A 19,750-nucleotide genomic window follows, 5' to 3' on the forward strand; every position below is an offset into this window, starting at 1 on the left:
AGCTTCAGATGTTTCCCTTGGCCAGAAAGGCTGTTGAGCACCACAAGAGGAGCTGATCCGGAGGCTTTGTCATCATCATCATCATCATGCTTGGCCGCCTTTAGGCTGAAATTACATCCATAAGGATGAATCTACAAAAATGAGAGAGAAATTGAATTCTGGGGCCTTGCGGGAAGCTTCCCGGAAACTCACCTTGAACGTTAAAGTAGGCCCTCGGAATGCTTTGTTACTTTACACAAAACTGTTGATTACAGTTCCAAGGGAAAGCACTCCAAGAGAAAAAAAACTCAACAACGGGAAGTCCGGAAAGACAAAAGTTGTAAAGCAAAAATCATTCAAATCTTCATCCGGGTAGGCAGGAAAGGTTGGGAAGGTTATAAAGAAGCTCAAGAGGTCCCGATGCCACGCTGGTCGAATATAATAAAGGTCTTCCTATTCATTTCAATGGTGTTCCAAAATTGAGGTTATGTTTTCCCGGACTGTACTTTCACTGCACTTTTCTATGTGATCCCAGTGGATATTGGGGAGTTTCTCTCGCGATTCTTCTATTTTTTATGTTCCCCTACAAGATGAGATGGGTTAAAATTGTTCTGCGATAGAGGATCATCCTTCATACATTCTCACATCAACTCCTTTTGAGCTAATGCTATCGCTAATTCAATCAGAAAATGCTCTCACAGAAAGGAGAGATTCAGTTTTTTTTTAAATACAGTGAATGTCCAATACAACGAGCGTCCTTAGTGGCTGTACGTTGTATTGGTGCCTTATACTGTATATTCTTATCATGAAATTTTATTTAAATAAATCTTCTTTTAAAATCAAAATTCTCGTCTAAAATTCATTTCTTTAAATATTAAAACGTTTTTTAAACAGACTGTACAAATAAAATGAATCTCTCTTTTTCAACTCTGACCGCATGTAAGAGCTTTTCATGTAGAATGCTTGCCTTTTGTGACACAATTGCCTGCGTAGAAAAGCATAATCAAAAATGAATTGAATGAATATGGAGTTTAAGAATGAGCCAGAACAGAGAGAATTGTCAGAATTAGATTTAAGCCATTTGATGTATTAAAGGAAATCCTACAATGGATCAAAAACTCAGAGAGTGCAAAGAGATGAAATTAAGTGGACGTGGAATGCTCTATTGTTGCCATCCAATTGCCATTTCCTCGAGCATATTTTTGAGGTTTCTTCCATCACATGTTGAAGGACTAAAACCAGAAGAATTTGCCTTTGAGAATGGTTCTTTGAAATGGAAATTCAATTAAATGGCCAACACTAAATCAAAGCTCTGTGAGTAATTCAAAGGTTGATTCAGTTAAGCGATAAAAAATATATTTCGTCACACAAAATTAATATTTTCGTTTTTCGTAGAAAATTAAATTGATAAAGAATGGTCGTACAGGTGATTTAAACAAAGCAATTTGAAGTGCCTTTTTTTATTTCTCTCGTGAGAAATTGATTAAGATCGTATGATTGGGGTTTTAGTGTAAATCCAATTGCCCCTCAAAATGCCTAACACACATAAAACAATTAATCAAAAATTTTCACGTGAAAAAAAAAACAAAGTAGAAAAAAATTACCAAATGTTAGGTAGTGCAATTGGAGCAAATAAAAAACACGTTTTGCTCGCTTGAAAATATATTTTATTGCACATTAAAAGATATTACATAGCTATTCGATTAACTAAAGTAGCTATTTTTTTATTCATTGCAAAAATTAAAGTGTTTCCAATTAGTTTAGCAAATTCCAAATCAATTTTTAAATCTGATTTTATATACATTTTATTGAGAATTTTAAAACTTGATCATGAGGTGAAAAAAATTATGGGAGTTTTTTTTTTCGAAAGGAGTTTATGCATTTTGATGGTTCTGTATCAGAGAGCTTATGCTTCATGCAAAATTTGATCTTTAAATTAAGATAGAGGCGTGATTTAAATATTTTCGAACAATTTAAAATAATAATTTATTAAGAAGAAATAATTTGCGTTGCTACGTAGCAATTATTTGCCCCTTGAACTTGGGGATGTATTTCTCAGCATTTAGCACAGCAGATGATCGCTTAGCAAATCGTCATTTTAAACTTTATCATTGCTGCAATCGCATCTTGCATAATTCGTTTTCCACAGTAGCCTGATAAGTATCAGTGAATGCACTCACGTGAAACCAGCCGCAGCGTACATATTTGAGCGCGCAATGTGAATGCAGAAATTCGCGAGAATGGGGTTAAATTAGCAAAATTAGTCTTGGACATTTTTAGCTAAAACCACCGCGAGTTTGATGTGAACTCCTCAGCTGGTGATTAGAGAGAGAAGTTTTCCACGCAGTAGTGTGGCATCGTACCACAAAGTTAGTGATCTTGTGAAATCATCTATGGCGAGATTTGTGTGCATGTGCAGTGTGTGCAACATTATAAACTATCCCGCTGCTTTTATCTCGTCGTCTTAGAAATATAATTAATAAAAAAAAATAAAATTGATTGTGTATCATCAATGGGAATGCCGCACACACATAATTGTTGATAAATTCACAAGAGTCGCTCTCTTCTCAATATATACGACCTCTTCATCATCATCAAGCACCACAACTTTTGCTCTATTGCGACTACTACATCGCATTGATTAATGACGTGAATAAATTCCTCAATGAGGTGAGCAAAAGATACGCGGGCAGAGTAATAAATAATAAAATAGAAAATGAGTTTGAAATGAGAAGTTTGGGAAAGGAGACACACGAAGAGCACATGAAGAGATGATAAAATGGCAAAATAGAAGACATGTATGGGTTAATTAAAACAAAATGGAAAGATAATTAAAAGAGATAGAAAAAAATCGTATAAGGAGAAGCATGACGACATAATGATTTAGTCGTGCTTTAATTTCTTCACTCATTTTAGCACTCTTTTCGTCGTTACTTTTCAATGAGCTTTTCCCATTTTTGCAATATCTTGTTGGCTTCTGGCTTTTTTAATTAATGAAGTCTTTAGCGTTGATTTACCTTTGGTACCGAATTTCTTCCTATTTTAATGTGCTTTATATCTCATGAATTCTATCTCATAATGAATGATATCTAATACACAAATCATAAAGCTTTGAGAGAATATTTTAGCTTTATGGGAGAGATTATGTAACAAAACTTTAAGGTTTAATAAAATTTATTCATTTCATAGCTTTTTCCCAAAGAAAATGTGAATGAATGTGAATATATGATTTTAGTTGTGTCTTAAAATAAGACTTAAATGGTCTTTGAGAAAATATTAGAGTAAATTTTGGAATTGATCCAAATTTCAACATGAGATGCGGTGATGCGATAGCACATGAAGGAACTCCTAAAGAAATATGAAGAAACTAATTAATCCAAATGTCTCCTGAGACTAATTAATCTCTAATACAGACATTTTTTTTAAACTCCATATTCAGCTAAACACAAAAATTATTTATAATTATTTTCTTGGATCTTGAATCGCGTGGAATTGCTTTAAAAGATTACAAAGAACTAAAAAGAAAATTAATTTCGATCGTATACAGTATGGCAACTACTGCTAAGCAGTCCTCGACAGTGCGGAGTCCATCAGCAGCAACAGGAACTGGCGAAGGGCAGGAGGACATAGCGACAATTGCAAAGCAAATCTCAGATCATGCGGAGGCGATCTATCAGACGTGGAAGGCTCGTGGTCTGGCTCCGACGGAGATACTGAATTGTCACACAGGTAGTGACGCATTTGGGAAGACGCTAACGCCATCCTCATCGCCACAGCGTGTCGTCGGGAGGGATTCACAGTCGCCGGTGGCCGAATTGTTGGCACAAGCGCCGGATATGTCGAACAATAATTTAGAGAAGTTGGTCAATTCGTTTGTCAGTGAGGACAAGGCGCGAATAGCGGCCGCACGTAAATCATCATCACCATCCCCAATAGCTGGTATTGGCTCAATAAAGCATACATTGCAGAAATTTGAGAGTAACACTGGTGGTAGCAATAGTGTGGTGAAGCCCAAATTCACACGTACAACCAGCCCACAGCCGAGTGGTGGTGTAAATGCCCTCAATAAGAATGTACCCGATGTGCTGATAGATACAATTGAGCAGAATCTCGGGAAGCGTGAACGTGAAGCGAGCCCACAGAAGCCACAAACGCCAGCAAAGCCCGCCAATTTGATCAATCACGTCTCCTCGTGGCCACTTAAGAATCGCGTGGCAGTTGGAAAAAATAGTAGTAGTGGTGGTGGTGGTGGTACAACAAGTGGTGTCAATAGTGCGGGTGTAACGAGGGTGGAAGATGAGATACCCACATCGACGGCAGCGGCACTCGTGAGGAAGCAGCAGGAGAAGCAGCAGCTGGAGAAGAAGGAGCAGAGGAAGGAGCAGGAGGCAAAGAAGAAGACGGCTGATCTTATGGATGAGGTGACACGCGAAGAGGAGCGCCTCATAAACGCCCTCAAGACTGGAACTGTTCTCAATAGTGAAAAGAGTCTTCCTGAAGTGATCACATCGACACTCAATCAAGATGTTACAGATACCACGGAAAATTCCACCGGGGATCTACAACAGTGGAATAATTCCGATGTATCTGGGCATCCACCCCTTGATGCCTCTCATGCCAAAGTGTGGAATAATATGGGTGATGCAGATGGGAAGCCAACCCTTCCGCATCTCAATAATAATAATAATAACAATGTGATTGCAAATAAGGAGAAGGAGGATACTCCGGCTCCTGTGAAAATTTTCAAACCGCGTACCCTTCGTACCACGGAAGCAGCTGTCCTGCCACATCATCCACCTGATACGCAGGTGAAGAAGGACAAGACAGCGAATCCCGTTAGGCCATTTCTCACACGAGGATCAGTTGCTGAGCGTGTGCTGATCTTCGAACGGTGTCCATCGAAGGCGCCACCCCGCAATGCCCTCAAGGAGCCATCGAAGCTTCAGGTGAGTGTTTCTTTTTTCTTGTATCTTCTCTTTCAATTCAAGTAAATTCATACAATTACAACAATATTGTCGTTCGTCCAATTTGCCTTTTTCACACCCACGATCTCTCTCCATACAACTGATCGCGATCGTCGCGATTGCCGTGTAGGCGACACACGCGGTCAAATGGTGGGCACATACACCGTCAGAATGTCTTATAATATTATTTAAATGATTGTGCCATTATTTGTGCGATATTCCACAACTCCATTCACATTTTATTGTATAGTTGCTTCTTGGCCATTTTAATATGGGGAGACAAATTGCTCCGAGAGAGCTTTTATAATTTTTTTCATGATCAATTTCTTAATGTCGCATTGTCACGATCGGCAAATGATCACGATTGTTTTCCCAACCAACCATTTGGTTAAATCTAAAATTAATAAGGCGCGCACACACCACTATATGGCATAAATGGGCGAGTTTGAATTGGGAGCAAGTGCAATTTTCTATTCTTGCAACCCAATGTTTTTCTTGCCCCACCAGTGTGATGGAATTTGATTGAGTTGTGGGGGACGATCGTGTGATGCTTGTCAAGATGGTTAAAAGAAGAGATTTCTTTCTGATGCTTCATGTGATCACGATTTTTTTTTCAACGCTGCCAAGTGCCAAAAGATTTGGACTTGATTGAGTCCTTGACACTCAAAAAAAAAACAATATCATTCGCTCCTTTTATCAGAGAGTTTTCTTTTCATTTTCATCCAAGGAAATTATATTTTTTATAGGTAGCTCTAATCTCTATGTAGATATCTTCTATATAACGATCCAAAGTCATACCAAAAGTTGATCCCACGTTTCACATTGATTGGCTCCACCGTCGTGATTGAGGGAAGCGAGAGTGAGTCCGATGCAATTTCTCGTGCATTGTCTCTGTGGGTCTTCGTTTAATTTTTCTTCTTCACCTCTTCCCGATGTGATCATACACACAATTCATGGGATGTTAATTGCCGATGACCCAAGGAGATTCAGCAGCATTTGCTACATTGTATAGCATTCGAGGTTCAGTGAATTCTTTTGCTCAATGCTGAATTCAAGTCTATTCTTTTTAATGCTGATTTTTTTTTATAAAAACACTAAAAAGTTCCCTCCTTAAAAATAATAGGTAGGTAGGTAATATAATTTGAAGGAAAAAATTAGTGAAATTGGATTTTCTCCAATTACTTCACTTCTATAGGTATCTATCTATATAACTATCTCCTACAAAATATTGATTGAAGTGAAGAAAATTTTTAATGTGAAATTTCTCCAAGAGAACCATCATTGCTGCTGAAAAATTGATCATCATGCTTTGAAGCGCGAAAGAGTGATGAAAAAAAAATAATCTCATGGCAAATTTAATTCAAAAGAGTATAAGCCTGTGCAGATAAAGTGCAGAAGATAAGAATGAGATGGAAGAGAGTGAGAGAAAATGGATGGGAAAAATGGGAATGATGAAAGTCAACGAGTTAAAATAATTATCAAAATGAATTAACCCTTTAATTGCGATCACATACATGATGACATGACGAGTCAAATTAAATTGTCAAGAAAACTCTTAAAGTTTTTTTTTTATTTAATTTAATCTCCGACTTGTTTTTTTTTGTGCACAACTCCACTATCTTTGCCCATCCCATTCCCATGATGTGCTCGAATGAGAGAGTTTCTGTAATAGGAGATAGATTTTGTCTTGATGTGCTATAGTCGCTCATTTGATACCTACTTTGTAAGTACAAATTAATTGAAGGGGAGGAGGGAAATGTAAAAAAAAAGATCTTCGTTTCATCTCTTCTCGATTAGAGGCATTTTCACACGAATTAGAGATACATGTTTAGCATTCTAAATGCCGCTGACGATGTCTGTTGAACATGATTGTTAGATTAAGACATGACGTTAGTTTTTTTTTCGGCGAATGATGATGAGATGGGACGGCAAATTGGAGGTAAATAGAAGTGGATGGATGCTGTGAGAAATTGGGACAGAGATTTTTGCTTCTCTTGTAATTTGTCTTGAAGAAATTCACATGAAAAAAAATCACTAAATTGCTTCAAAAGTTAGAGAGAGAGTTCGTTGAAGGTTTGTACAGAAAAATCGAATCAAGCCAATTAATAGAGAATTAATTTGATGGCAAAAAAGGTCTTCAAGTTCTTCTCAAACTTTGTTAGATTTCTTTAACAAAGTCATCAGCATAAAATTCAAATTTATCTTTTATTTTCAATCAAAATAAAAACCTCTCAAGTTGAAGACAATGAGGAAATATAGAGGAGGAAAAGATCTTCTAGTAGGTAATATGGGAAAGCCCTTTAGAGCGTGAAAGCGAAAATTTATTTGCTAAAATAACAAACAAGAGTCTCTCTCATATCTTAATACCTTTTATACTTCCTTTATCGCTTTAATGTGGACATTTTATATTGTAAATGCGCGCGTCATCCGTCGTGGAAAAATCTCTCTTTTGGGCGTTGTATGTATTATATTAAACATGATGTTGGGCTTTATGAAAATGAAAGGGAAATGGACTCTCGTGCACGTTAATTCTAATTATGCTAATTGATGACATCTCTTCGATGTAAGACATAAGCTCTCTGCGCGAGCACACAGTCATCATTTCAAGTCATCCACACCCACGCAAGCTGCAAAGGGGATTTAATTGACCGTAGCCTCGGGTTTCAGGCCTAGCCATATATGCCTTCGATGCGAAATGTATATACATACAACATTACATTGGAGATTGGATGTAATGTTGGGTGTCCACAAAGAAGTGGATGTGAGGTGGATAAATGAAAGGAAATCCTTGTGAATGATGCAAGATGTGAAAAATGATGGGGTTCCTTTCATTCACACAGCCATTGGCGACTGGATGATTGAAATGCCAAAATCTTAAATGAAAGATTCTTCTTTTCTCTCTAACTTAAAGTTCCTTTTTTTTACCCATTTTGGTTTTCTCGAGTTAATTGTTGAAGACGAAGAAAAAGAAAAAAGGGAAGAACTTATAAGCTCAATATTTGAGAGTTGATTTCTTCTTTTAGCACCATGACTTGTCATGAATTCATTTTCATGGGTCAACATTCTTTTAACAACACCACGCACGTGGCTGCTCTTGCTTAAGAAGAAGAAAAAAGAGTCTACACTACAAAATATCAAAAGATTTCTTTTAATAGGATACAAAACAGAGGAAATGTAGCAAAAGGAAATGAGAGAAAGAGTGAGAGAGATCGGAAAGAATAACAATTTAACGGAAGACATTTTCCTTGCAACACTAAATCCTCTAAACCGGATTATCCGATTACCTTTGATGATGCGGGTTCTTGCGTGGAAATTAAAATCATTATCCAACAAGTTTTTTTTCCTTGAATTTCCTTTCAATTTAGTGCAGATCCAACAAAGAAAAAAGTCCATTGAAAGAAACACTCGTCTCGTCCGTTGAAGTTGACTTGAGGAATAAGCTTAAAAGTTCATTAAACGCATTTACATTGTATATCCATGTTGGGTGCAGTGAGAATGAGATGCTTAATTGACTTTTTTGTGGTGGTATATCTCGTTGAAGAATCTCCGGAGAAATTGATGAAAGTCTAGAGCCATTTAAAGCTTGAATCGCTTGAATATTGAACATGTGATATGAGGTTTAAGCTTCAAGATTAATTTCAATCCCTTGAAAAATAATTGATCAATTTTTGGTCAATATTTGGGGCGCTTTTAAGTCAATTTTTTTTTATTTATAGAATATTAAGAGTTTTTTTTTGGAGAATAAAATCCAAACTTAAGTTTCTTCATCAAATTTCTTCAAACGAATTAAAAGAAAAGGTCCGATTTGAGTCATCCACTCTCATTACCATTAAAACATTAAACTAACAATCTCTCAGTACATTTCTTAGGTCTCTCAGTGTATTTGATTAGGATTTCATTAGCAAATAAAATTGAGAAAGTCCAAGGTTTGCATGGAACAACGTCAAGAGGGCTTTTTTTTGTACCTACCTACATCATCAAACTCTAACTCTATGCTGTGACACTTTCACGTGTTTTTCTGCTGTTTGGGCACTTTTATTACCTACATCTCGCGCTTAAACTAGGCGCAAGCGATTAAGAAAGGGAGAAAATACGGTGTGTTAGCAAAAAGAAGCAATTTTCAATTAATTGAAAGATTTATTGATTTGTCGTGTGTGTGGAAATGAAAGAAGAAATCTCGAAAGTTAACTTTTTGCTTAAGCTGTGAGTATATTTTGGGTGGAAGGGAAATTACAAGTAGAAGAGCTTATGTATATATAGGCGATGAGATGAAACTACCTACACAATTTTCTGCAAAAGTGCATGAATCCCAATTGGGTTTGTTCGTCTAGAGAGATGTTCTTGTTGTAAAAAGAGGAGAAAATAATGATCTTTAGTCACACTCATATAATAAAGTTTATTGACTCATTCCTGTCCTCTTCTGTCGTGTCGAATGCCTTTTTGTTCTCCCTCTTGTTCTTCAATTAAATCTCGCTCTCTCTCTCCTTAGTTATGTACATATATATCATAGGTATTACAACAAGGGGAAATCCTGGCACTTTGTCAACTTTTCCCATGTGACTCGAAATGATTTTGCTCTCAATTTTCCCTTTGCCAAAAGGTCACACCTCTCAATTTGATGGGTTTGGTGGCATAATAGGGGATGGGGGTGGGTTTTTTATTAACATAAAAAAATATATATAGTTTGTGGTCCAACTGTGGTATGCTGCAGAGCTTTCCTGGTGCTATTATTTAAATGTTTCTTGACATGAATTTAAATCCTTTCCGTGATGAACATTTTCTGCACATTTATATTTTATTTGAGCCACAGTGGTTGAGAGGAGTATTTGTGGGGCGTAAATTTTAAATTACATACTCTCCGGTCATATAAAAGATGTTTTACTATTTAACCTGCTGGCCGCCAAGACCTTGGAGCTTCCTTAGAGCGCCAAGGTGGGGTCGTTGAACGACCCCAAGAAGGAAGTCGATTTTCTCATAAACTATAAAACCGGGAACTGTCGGGTCACTACCTTTAGACTCCTTATATAGTCCCCTTGCCCCTTGCATCACAAATTCGCCACCCGGAAACACGCAGAAGAAGATATTAGGGAAAAACATTTTTCACTCATTTTTCACACTTTCTTTGTGAGAAATTTGCCACGAAGTTGACCGCAACTGCTATTTTTTTTTCATTACTTCCCCACATTCCCCTCACTTCCCGCACCGTGATAAATGGCAATATTTCTCGAATATTCTTTATTGTTTTGCACATTTATATGCTTCTAATTATGTTTTATGTTGTTTATGTTACTTATTCGCGATAATTCTGACACTGAGATGGTAAAGTGAGAAAGTAAACACAACCCTTCAACCCTCTTCAACCATATGATTTATGATGTGACTAACTTCATTCTAAGAAATTTTCCGCAGCATGGCCGTTACACCAATTTTTGAATTCCCTTCTTCTACATTTTCCTTAATAACTTTTCTTGTGATGGACGGATTGAGCTGAAATTTTTACACAACCTCCTCAGATAACCAAAGAACTTATTTCCAAAAGATGGGAATGGTATCTTTTATATTTATTAAGTTATAGCACGAAATATAGGGCTGGGGTCGTTCAACGACCCCGCTTGGCGGCCTAGAGGTTAAGCAAGAGGGTTGTGATGCAATAAATTCGTAATGAAGTGTAAAATATTTTTGGCTTATTGATGATGGTTTCCTCAACGTTCTCAAAAGTTTAAAATTTTATTTTTAAATCAATTTATGGCTTTTTCAATCATTTCGTGATTTTAAAGGAACACTCTTTCTCTATAATAAAGTGAAATGCACTTAACGTGCAGCTCATTTTGTGGATTTGTAGCGCACAAAAATTCTATTTGAAATTCTTTCCATGTAGCATTTGCTCTTGACTGATAGTTCAACATGATTGTCTGGGATGTTTCACGAATTTGCACTGGTTTTCTGACCTAACACAACTTGTGCTGCATATAAATAAAATTTACAGGTATCCACTTCACACTAACGTCAAATTTTACGTGGAGAATATTTGTTAAAAAAAATTGTTAAAGGTGTGGGATTTGTTAAATTTTCTTCTCTTCAATGAGTCTCTAAAAAAATATGCTTTTTTTTTCTTCTTATCTGTCACACACCTTATTTTCAATTGAAGAAATAAATATGGCAAAAAAATGTGTGAGGATTTTCAATCCCACGCAAATCAATTCCAGAATTTTTCTTCTGCTGTTGTCACATTTTTTTGTCCCATCAATCTATTTTTCTGCACAAATTCTTTTCAATGTGCGGGGTATTGGGGCGCATTACTCTTATATTCCTACATGCAAAAAAATGTTCAACAAAGAGTCTCTGAAAGTGAATTAGTCTGAGAGGAATAAATAAGAAAAGTATATATGAAGAGACATTCAATGTTAGAGAAAAAGCTCTAGATTTTTTTTATTTAGCGAATATTGAATGTGCGCTACAAAGTCAGGAAGTCTGGGCATATATCTGTGGGAGTTGTCCAATGTGAAATATTATCCGATATTTTATTCAAGACATCACGAAAAACTTGAATCTCTCGAGGAGTTCTTGTCTCTTGTCACCAAATAGCAGCAGCACCGTTTGCTAGACGTCCGAGAGTGTCTCTCTCACATGGGAAAGAAGCATTGTGTATACGATAGCCTTTTTTGGGTGGGGGCGGGGGACATACTCACTAGCCCCACGACGACCTGGTGAAGGTGAGAAATGTCCATGAATGAATGTTGAATGATTTTTCAATGTGCCGTCGACGGTGGAATGATGTAACACTCGTGTGCCTCTGCGGACATATCTCACACCGCACCGGGCTCAGCTCGCATGGGGTTTTTGCTTAATGAATTCATTATTCAAATTGAATATCCAAGTGTTTTTTGGCCAGATGAAAAATTTACAAGATGAGCAGCGAGACACATGGAGATTGAAAAGCAAAAAGGAAACATTTTGCCAATAATATCCCACGACTTTTCAATTCGTATCTAAAAACAGTGTGTGGCAATGAGAATGCAACTGGCGACAATTAATTTCTAACGTTAGACGTTTTTGGTCTAAGAAGATATTTCAAACTTGCTTTGTTCCATCAGTTAGTTGGATTTCAGTCTAGAATAAATGACCAAATTTTGTAAGAGCATTCGGCACAAGTAGGGTTTATCTTCTTACTTTCAACTTCTTATTTTCTAACGTTTGATGTTTCTTTTCAAACGTTTTTTTTTTTATTTTAACCTGAAAATAATTCTATTTGATCTCGTAATGGGAAAACATAATTTTTGAGGGGGTTTAGGTACCCAAACCCACCAAATCTTCTTTCTTCATTAAAGAAAAAAATTAGCATAGAGCCTGGTTGCATTTCAATGATCACACTCTGTATTATTTTATTCAACAAAGAAAAAAAGTTTTAAGTGGAAATTTATTGGTGGGTGAAGAAGAACAATCGTTGTTTCTTTTGATCTCTTGCAAAAAAGGTAATTTTGTGTCAAACTTTGATGATTTAGTCATTATGTTTGCAAAATAATGAATGTCTGATGGAGGAATAATAAGAATAATGAATGCAAAATATATTCTGACCAAGAACTTAATGATTCCTTAATGAAGAATCAAAAGACAAGAAGCAAAAAAAAAACGAAATAAGATACAACACAGAAAAAACTCTTACTTTTTCTCCATTGCCTCGTGGTGTTTTTTTGTTGCTGTTGGTTGTTTTATTCTTCTACCACGGATGTAGGTAGCATAAAAAAATGTAACATTACCGAAATTTTACGCATAACAAATTGATATGCGGTGGAAAATGTGCGTTTTTTTTTCTTACCTTTTTGTCTCAAATATTTATTGCCTTTTAACATGAAATTGAAGTGCGAATGTGGTGGATGGATGTGAAGAATGAGAAGGTAAATGTGGGGGGCAGAGCGCGAAGAAATTACGTAAAAAATCAGTGAGTCTTGCCGCGGGGTCTTATACCTATATTTATTGAATGGCTGAGGTGGTGGATAAGATTATATTCATTTATTTTAGCTTTTGTGCTCTCAACCATGCACAAAAATGCAAAAAAAAGTCAGTGAATTAACCATAAAAGAATCAATGATGAGATCTCTTGGCCATGACCTATTTCCACAGATATGGAGTGAACAGGTTTTTTATTTCTACTTTACCTCCTCAAGCAGCAGAAGCCTTCTTCTTGCACCACTGACCAAGAAGTTGGAGGGAATATATAGACATATATAAATGTAATACGAAAGAGAACCTTCGTGTGTGGAAGGTTTAAAGCACTCTTTCATATTAATTCCATTTTTTTCTTTCAACTTGATTCACCAGGTATCGAATAAATCCATCACCAAGGAGGGGAATAATTAATTAACAGGTGCTCACGCAGTGACAATTATTTCAAAAGACTTTTCTTGCAAAAAAACATCTTCAGCTCGTATTTCTTCATATTTTATGTGTGAAATCTTTTATTGACCATGAAATAGGGGTGATTTGTAACCTTTTTTTCTGTTCCTTTAACTCTACTAACGCGGATACAGTGCGCAAAAATTACTCTCAGAGCTTTTATTTCTCATCTTGCTTTTTTCCCTTTTCAAGAACATTTTGAATGGCAAAAAAATCTCTGATGGTATCCTTGAATATTTTTTTATAGCCTGAGGATTTTGACTCTTTCTTTGATACTTGAGCGAAGTGAGAGAGACAAATTGGAATTCCACTTTTAGTGATTCAAGTGGGAAATATTTTACCCAAATTGGGATATTATTGTTTCAGCAAAATTCTTCCTCATTTTAAGCTGAAATTCTTCATGACTTCAAAAGTCAAATCTTCTTCACTGAAAATACAAAGTTTTTGGAGGATAAATAGTATTTGATTCTTCTGTGTTTTCCTCCATTTTCCGCATGAGATCGTGGGTGATAAAAAATCTCATAAATTTATTGCAATAAATCGAATCTTGACAATATACTTTTCGATTAAGGTAAATGTTTGTGTCTTTAATAGCGTCTTAAATATCACATAATTCTCATAAATTGTATCTCATTGTTTCTCTTTGTTTTGCAGACGAAAACACCACTCCCAAAACCACAGCAAAATCACACAACCCTTCAGAGGCATATCAAAGGATCACTACGGAGTGTCTATATTCCAAGGTAAGAAGGACACAAACCATAACGAAAAAATAATAATAATAATAAAATGCCGTGAAAAGGCAAAGAAAGGATGAAAAGTTAGGAATTGTATGGAAAATGTCAACGAAGAAGCAGAAAAAACGGATTTATTTTCCAACTCTCAAATGCCTTTTTCACAAGAGAATGTGGCAAAAATGCGAGGAAATTAGATTTGTGACCTTTTTCGAGGCGCTTTTCCTCCTCTCTCTCTCTTATTATTTGCTTTGAATGAAAAATTGAGAGTCAGTTTGATGGAAATTCAAAAAAAAGTACATAGAAGGTGAGACGAAGCAATCAAGAGAAGTTCTTCTTTTGAAATGGAAATTTTTCGATTTTCCATTAAATTTTATTAACGGTCATTCGTTATTATTACCTTTTCTCGCCCACCAACGCCCACTCTTAGTATATGAACTTTTCCCAGGACTTATATTCTAATAAAATCAATTACAAAGCATGAGAGAGGGAGGGAGAGAGTAGTAAATTCAAAGTGTTTGATTGAAAAAGGAATTTAGAGAATTTCTTTAGCCACGAGTTATGTGGATGCAGTGTCCTTGCTGAAAAATAGAGGAGGGGAGACATTTAAACTTTAAATTCAATATATATTTGATGTATATTGGAAGTGTGTTCAATGAATATTTCCGTCTATTTGTATGTTTAATGGTGGAATTGCCAATTCAATTTAAATTCATAATAATTTACCGCATCCAGTCAAAGATAATAAAATGTGTGTGTTGAAATTGTTTCACATTAAGCATGAAGCTCTAAATGGAATTAGTTATGCAAACAATTCCCTTGACTTTGATCGGGAAAAGTTCACTCGAAAAAACACAATTCAAGTCAATCTTGCACTGAAGCTCAGCCAGGACGAAAAATATTAGTTGGGTGTGTGAATTGACCAATCAAGAGTCTGCTAGAGATTTATCAATCAATCAATTATTTAATTAGCTAATGAGGCTCCACCCAGATTCCATCAAACTGCAGGAGCTTTCATTGCAAAGTTTCCTTGAATAAAGCTCTATTTGAGTTCATTACAAAATGGACGTGATTTGAAAAGAAAATTTAATAACTATGATGCGTCCTTTTTGAATATCTGCCAAAAGTAACTTTGCCCTCCATTAAATCAATTGAAGATTTTTATGGATTCTAATAAATTTTCTTTCCTCTTCGCACAGATTTCATTTTCCAAATGGCAAACCAGCTCCTCAAATAAGTATCGAAACAGCAACGCAACGTATAGCATCGTGCGTTGCACAGTACCCCAATTCACAGATTCATCGTGATGAATTTCATCAGATTGTATCTGTTTGTGGTTTTCCTGTTTACTGGAGAGCACCCCTCTTCAATTGTACCCAACATACACCGAGTGGATGCGTCGATGGCCATAGTTTTGTTGATTTCTGGAAGAGGTAAGACAAATCACAAAACCTTTTTTAAAGGGTTTAAAGGGTTTTTTTAATGGCTAATTTTCTTTCATCAGGATGTCGCTTAATTGCCACGATCTCCCATCGAAGTTCGTCTACATCCTGTCAAAGGGTAATCGTTCACGGCCATATATTCTGCCCGAGGATTTAGCCCCATTGGTGCAGGATGTCGTGGATACACATCCTGGCCTTGCATTCCTCAAGGAAGCCCAAGAATTTCATTCACGCTACGTGCACACGGTGATTGCGAGGATATTCTACAGCGTCAACCGCAGCTGGTCAGGAAGGATAACAGTGTCCGAATTGCGACGTAGCAATATCCTGCAGGTGATCCAGCTGCTCGAGGAGGAAGAGGATATCAATCAAATTATGGCATACTTTAGCTATGAGCATTTCTATGTGATCTACTGTAAATTCTGGGAACTCGATCGTGATCATGATTTGCTCATTGATCAAAATGATCTTGCACGACATAATGATCATGCGCTGTCGTTGCGTATGATTGAGCGAATCTTCTCGGGGTGTGTGACACGTGGGGGTGTAAAGAATCACAATATGGGTCCAAATGGTCCTCGGATAACCTACACGGATTTTGTGTGGTTCCTCCTTTCTGAAGAGGACAAATCCAATCCTACGGCCATTGAGTACTGGTTCAGGTGTATGGATCTCGATGGTGATGGTATACTCTCCATGTATGAATTGGAATATTTCTATGAGGAGCAACAGCAGCGAATGGAGTCAATTGGCATTGAGACGCTACCCTTTGAAGATTGCATTTGTCAGGTGAGAGAATATTTTATTTTATGGTGAAATTCACTAGTCAGACAGACTTTAAATTCCTTAAGAAATACTTTAAAAAATTTCTTAAAATGCTTAAAGTATTCCGAAGATTTTTAAAGTTGTATTTTAAAGAATGTCTTAAGTTTTCTTAAGAATGGGTCTTATTCAACTACCAAGAAACCCTTGAAATCTTTGAATTTTGTACTGAAACTTTAAGATTTCAAGCGACATTCAAGGGTTTCTTGGTCCCTGAATAAGTTTTCATAAGTTCCTTAAGAAAAAACTTAAGACGTCTTAAGAAAAATTTTCAGTTTCTTAAGTTTTTTTTAAGTGAAACTTAAGATTTCTTAAATAAATTGAGCAAAATACATTTTTTTAAGAAATCCGATGCCCAAAGGGGATTAGAAAAAATCATCAAAAAATGTGCATTTAGCCCAATTCAGTCTAACTGAAGAAATCATTTCGATTAAGAATATTTAAAAATTTTAAATTTGTTTTTAGGAAACTTAAGTTTTTTCTTAAAGAACCTTAAGAAACCTTAAGAAAACTTAAGTCTGACTGGAGAATTTCACCGTATGAGATGAGTTAACAAAGCCCTTAAAGTTCTTTGATTTTTTATTTACAAAGATTCTATTCTTCTTGTTTAAAATTTATTAAGAAAATTTTAAGAAATCAAGCAAAAATATTTTTTTCTAATCAAATAAAAAAACTTCTTTCTGAAAATTAATTAATTTTCTTTGCAAAAAACAAAGATGCTGGACATGATAAAGCCCGTTCGTCCGGGATGCATAACACTGGGTGATCTTAAGAGATGCAAAATGACTCCAATCTTCTTCGATACGTTCTTCAATCTCGAGAAGTATCTCGAACATGAACAGAGAGATCCATTTGCCACATCCCGCGACAATGACGATGTAAGTTCTCTTTCACCAACAATATTTGTCCTCTTTGACAGAAAGAACTTTTGTAACTCTTTTGCTCTTCCAGATGTCTGACTGGGATCGCTATGCTGCCCAGGAGTATGAATTGCTTGTTGCGGAAGAGGGTGGTGGTGATACACAAGGGTGAGTATATTTGTGCTTTTTTTTTTATTTTGCTGGTGAAAGATTATTTCTTGGCAAAATACCCAAAATTGTGTTTGAAAAATTATCTTTTAAAAAAAAGAGAATAGAGTACAAACCTTTTATTAGTTTTGTGGACAATTTTATACATTTCCCAAACAGAGCTGTTTTTTGTACAGATTCCCCGCCTCGAGTTTTTTTTGTTATCTTCCCACAGAAAGATTTGTGTTTCATTCCCCTGGAACGTTCCCAAACGAAAAGTCCCGGGAAAAGTTCAAAACTTTTCATTGAAGATGAAGAATTTTTTTCCCGCCATCCCTTAATTTTTGTGCATCCTTGTTTTATTTATTATTTTTTAATAAGTTTATAATTTTGCCTTGTTTTATCATCGTTTTTTTTGTTTACCCATAATTGACATTGTTTTTTGTCTTTCTCATTTTTATTCACTTTAGATTGTGGATCCAACAAATCAACACAAACTTGTGTTTTCTTTAATTTAAAAATAAAAACCAAAACATACGATTTTTTTATGTGGAAAAAATCCAAGAATTAAGCATTTTTTGTAAAGAAAAAAAACTTCCTTTTGTGTTTTATGTTTTATTTATTTTTTGTACTTCTTGTCTTTTGTAATCACAGAGAAGGAATAATTTTTTGAGTTTATTTTCTTTATTCTTTTTTCTTCTTGATCTCTGACAGAGTACATTTCAATCAATACTGATCTCCGAGACTATTATTTTGTCATTGGGGGTAATAAATAATAATTTTATAGAAAAAAAAATAACTACATGTGATTGTTTTTAGGCAAATTAACAATGAATAAATAAACAAAAAAGATACTAAATAAAAAAAACTGTGAGAGACAGAAAGCAAGGAAATGAAATAAAATGGATATAAAACGTGCCAATGCGGATCATAAATGATCAATGAAGATGAATCAGCTCAGTGTACAATAGTTAGTTCAATGTTAGAAAACTTTGCAAAAAAAAAAACAGATTACATTATTCAAAAAGATTTCATTTGCGGATTTTATATTATTTTCATTTTCATTTCTTTATTTTTTTTATATACAAAAAAATATACAAATTATGGTGAAGGGAGGAATTAAGTGGTTACGAAAGGGTAAGCAAATCCAATGAGAAAAAAAATGCATGAAGAATTTGATTTGTTTTTTATTTATTTTTTTTATTATTATTCTTTCCTTTTGCTCTTTTTTTCGTTCTTTGTTTTTTGGGTTTGTTTGCAAGAAAAACATGGAAAAAAAACGAATCATTTACATTTTATATATCTTTTATAGTTTCTCTACAAGACATAATAAAAATATAAACATTACATTTCAGTGCTACTAAAAAACATAATGGAAATTGGCTTTGTTTTGTCTGCTGCGAAGCACAAAATTCTTGTAATATTGTCGCACATTGAGAGAAAGATTTTGCAGAGAAAATATTGTGGCATTCTCTATCTGTTCTATATATTCTGCTATCTGTATAATCTCTTTTCTCTAAAATTCAGAAAATTCAGCAAAGAAATGTGTTTTCATCATTCGCTAACGAATCATTTTATCATTTTGCAAAAAGAAACATTTATAAATAAAATATAATAAAATTAAGCATTGAGAGGGAAGTGCAAAAAATTATATTGATTTAGTTTTGATAAAAGTTTTAAAAGATTAATAAATTGTGAAGAATTAAGAGATTTCGTAGTTAAGACACATTTTCTTGCTCTAAAGAACAAATTTTTCGTCTCTTGAGGTTATTAGGAACCGTTTTAGTAAGGTTTAGAATAGAATGTCTTTTGCTCATTTTAATCCTTTTGCGTCCATACATGAAATATATGTACAAAACATTAAAAAATGTTCTTTTCATTGCAATATACCAATTAAGAGGTACCTACTTATCAATGAACATTTCCCTGTATAACCCTTCTTTTTTAACCTGTTCCATCGATACAATTTTTTTATCGGAAAGTTAATCTTTTGATCAGAAAAATCCTTTATTTAATCAGGAGAACATTTCATTTCAGTCATGAAAACGTTCTGTTTTGATCAGGAGAATGTTCTATTTAAACCAAAAGAGAACATTATCCTAGCTTAATAGATAATTATTCTGATTGAAATGGGATATTGTTCTGATCGAATAAAAGACAATTCTTATCAAATAACAATTTTTTTATCCAAAAGAATTTTCCCTCTCTTCTACATAAATTCAGAGCAAATTATTAAGCTTAAGAAATGGCTCAAACACACATTCAAGAGAATAGAATGTTTCTAATTCAAGTCAATGTGTATGACTCAAATGGTCCTTTAAGGGTTTAAATAAATCAGAATATTTTGTAGATGAGCTAAGGAGATTTTTTATAAATGTTATCTGGCCCAAAAAAAATTCCTCAGTCTT

General features: G+C 35.0%; 2 protein-coding genes across 5 annotated transcripts in view; one reads left to right on the forward strand and one right to left on the reverse strand.

The window, feature by feature from the left end:
* LOC129786570 (nuclear pore complex protein Nup88) overlaps positions 1-19,750 on the reverse strand; it is an 850,897-nt gene that overhangs the window by 117,130 nt on the left and 714,017 nt on the right. The window lies entirely within an intron of this gene.
* Positions 1-19,750, forward strand: part of LOC129786560 (uncharacterized) — a 40,376-nt gene that overhangs the window by 17,306 nt on the left and 3,320 nt on the right. For 2 of the 4 annotated variants that reach the window (XM_055821659.1, XM_055821660.1), the window contains exons 3-8: positions 3,527-4,925; positions 13,992-14,080; positions 15,271-15,504; positions 15,576-16,302; positions 17,052-17,213; positions 17,287-17,363. In XM_055821659.1, coding sequence (XP_055677634.1) covers positions 3,528-4,925; positions 13,992-14,080; positions 15,271-15,504; positions 15,576-16,302; positions 17,052-17,213; positions 17,287-17,363 — 2,687 coding nt within the window. In that variant the 5' untranslated portion in view covers position 3,527. Of the gene's footprint in view, positions 1-300; positions 2,650-3,526; positions 4,926-13,991; positions 14,081-15,270; positions 15,505-15,575; positions 16,303-17,051; positions 17,214-17,286; positions 17,364-18,454; positions 18,480-19,750 lie in introns of those variants that run through there. The other 2 variants (XM_055821661.1, XM_055821658.1) reach the window with 2 other exon arrangements.

This window comes from Lutzomyia longipalpis, chromosome 1 (genome assembly GCF_024334085.1).
Source record: "Lutzomyia longipalpis isolate SR_M1_2022 chromosome 1, ASM2433408v1".
In the NCBI taxonomy this organism is placed as follows: domain Eukaryota; kingdom Metazoa; phylum Arthropoda; class Insecta; order Diptera; family Psychodidae; genus Lutzomyia; species Lutzomyia longipalpis.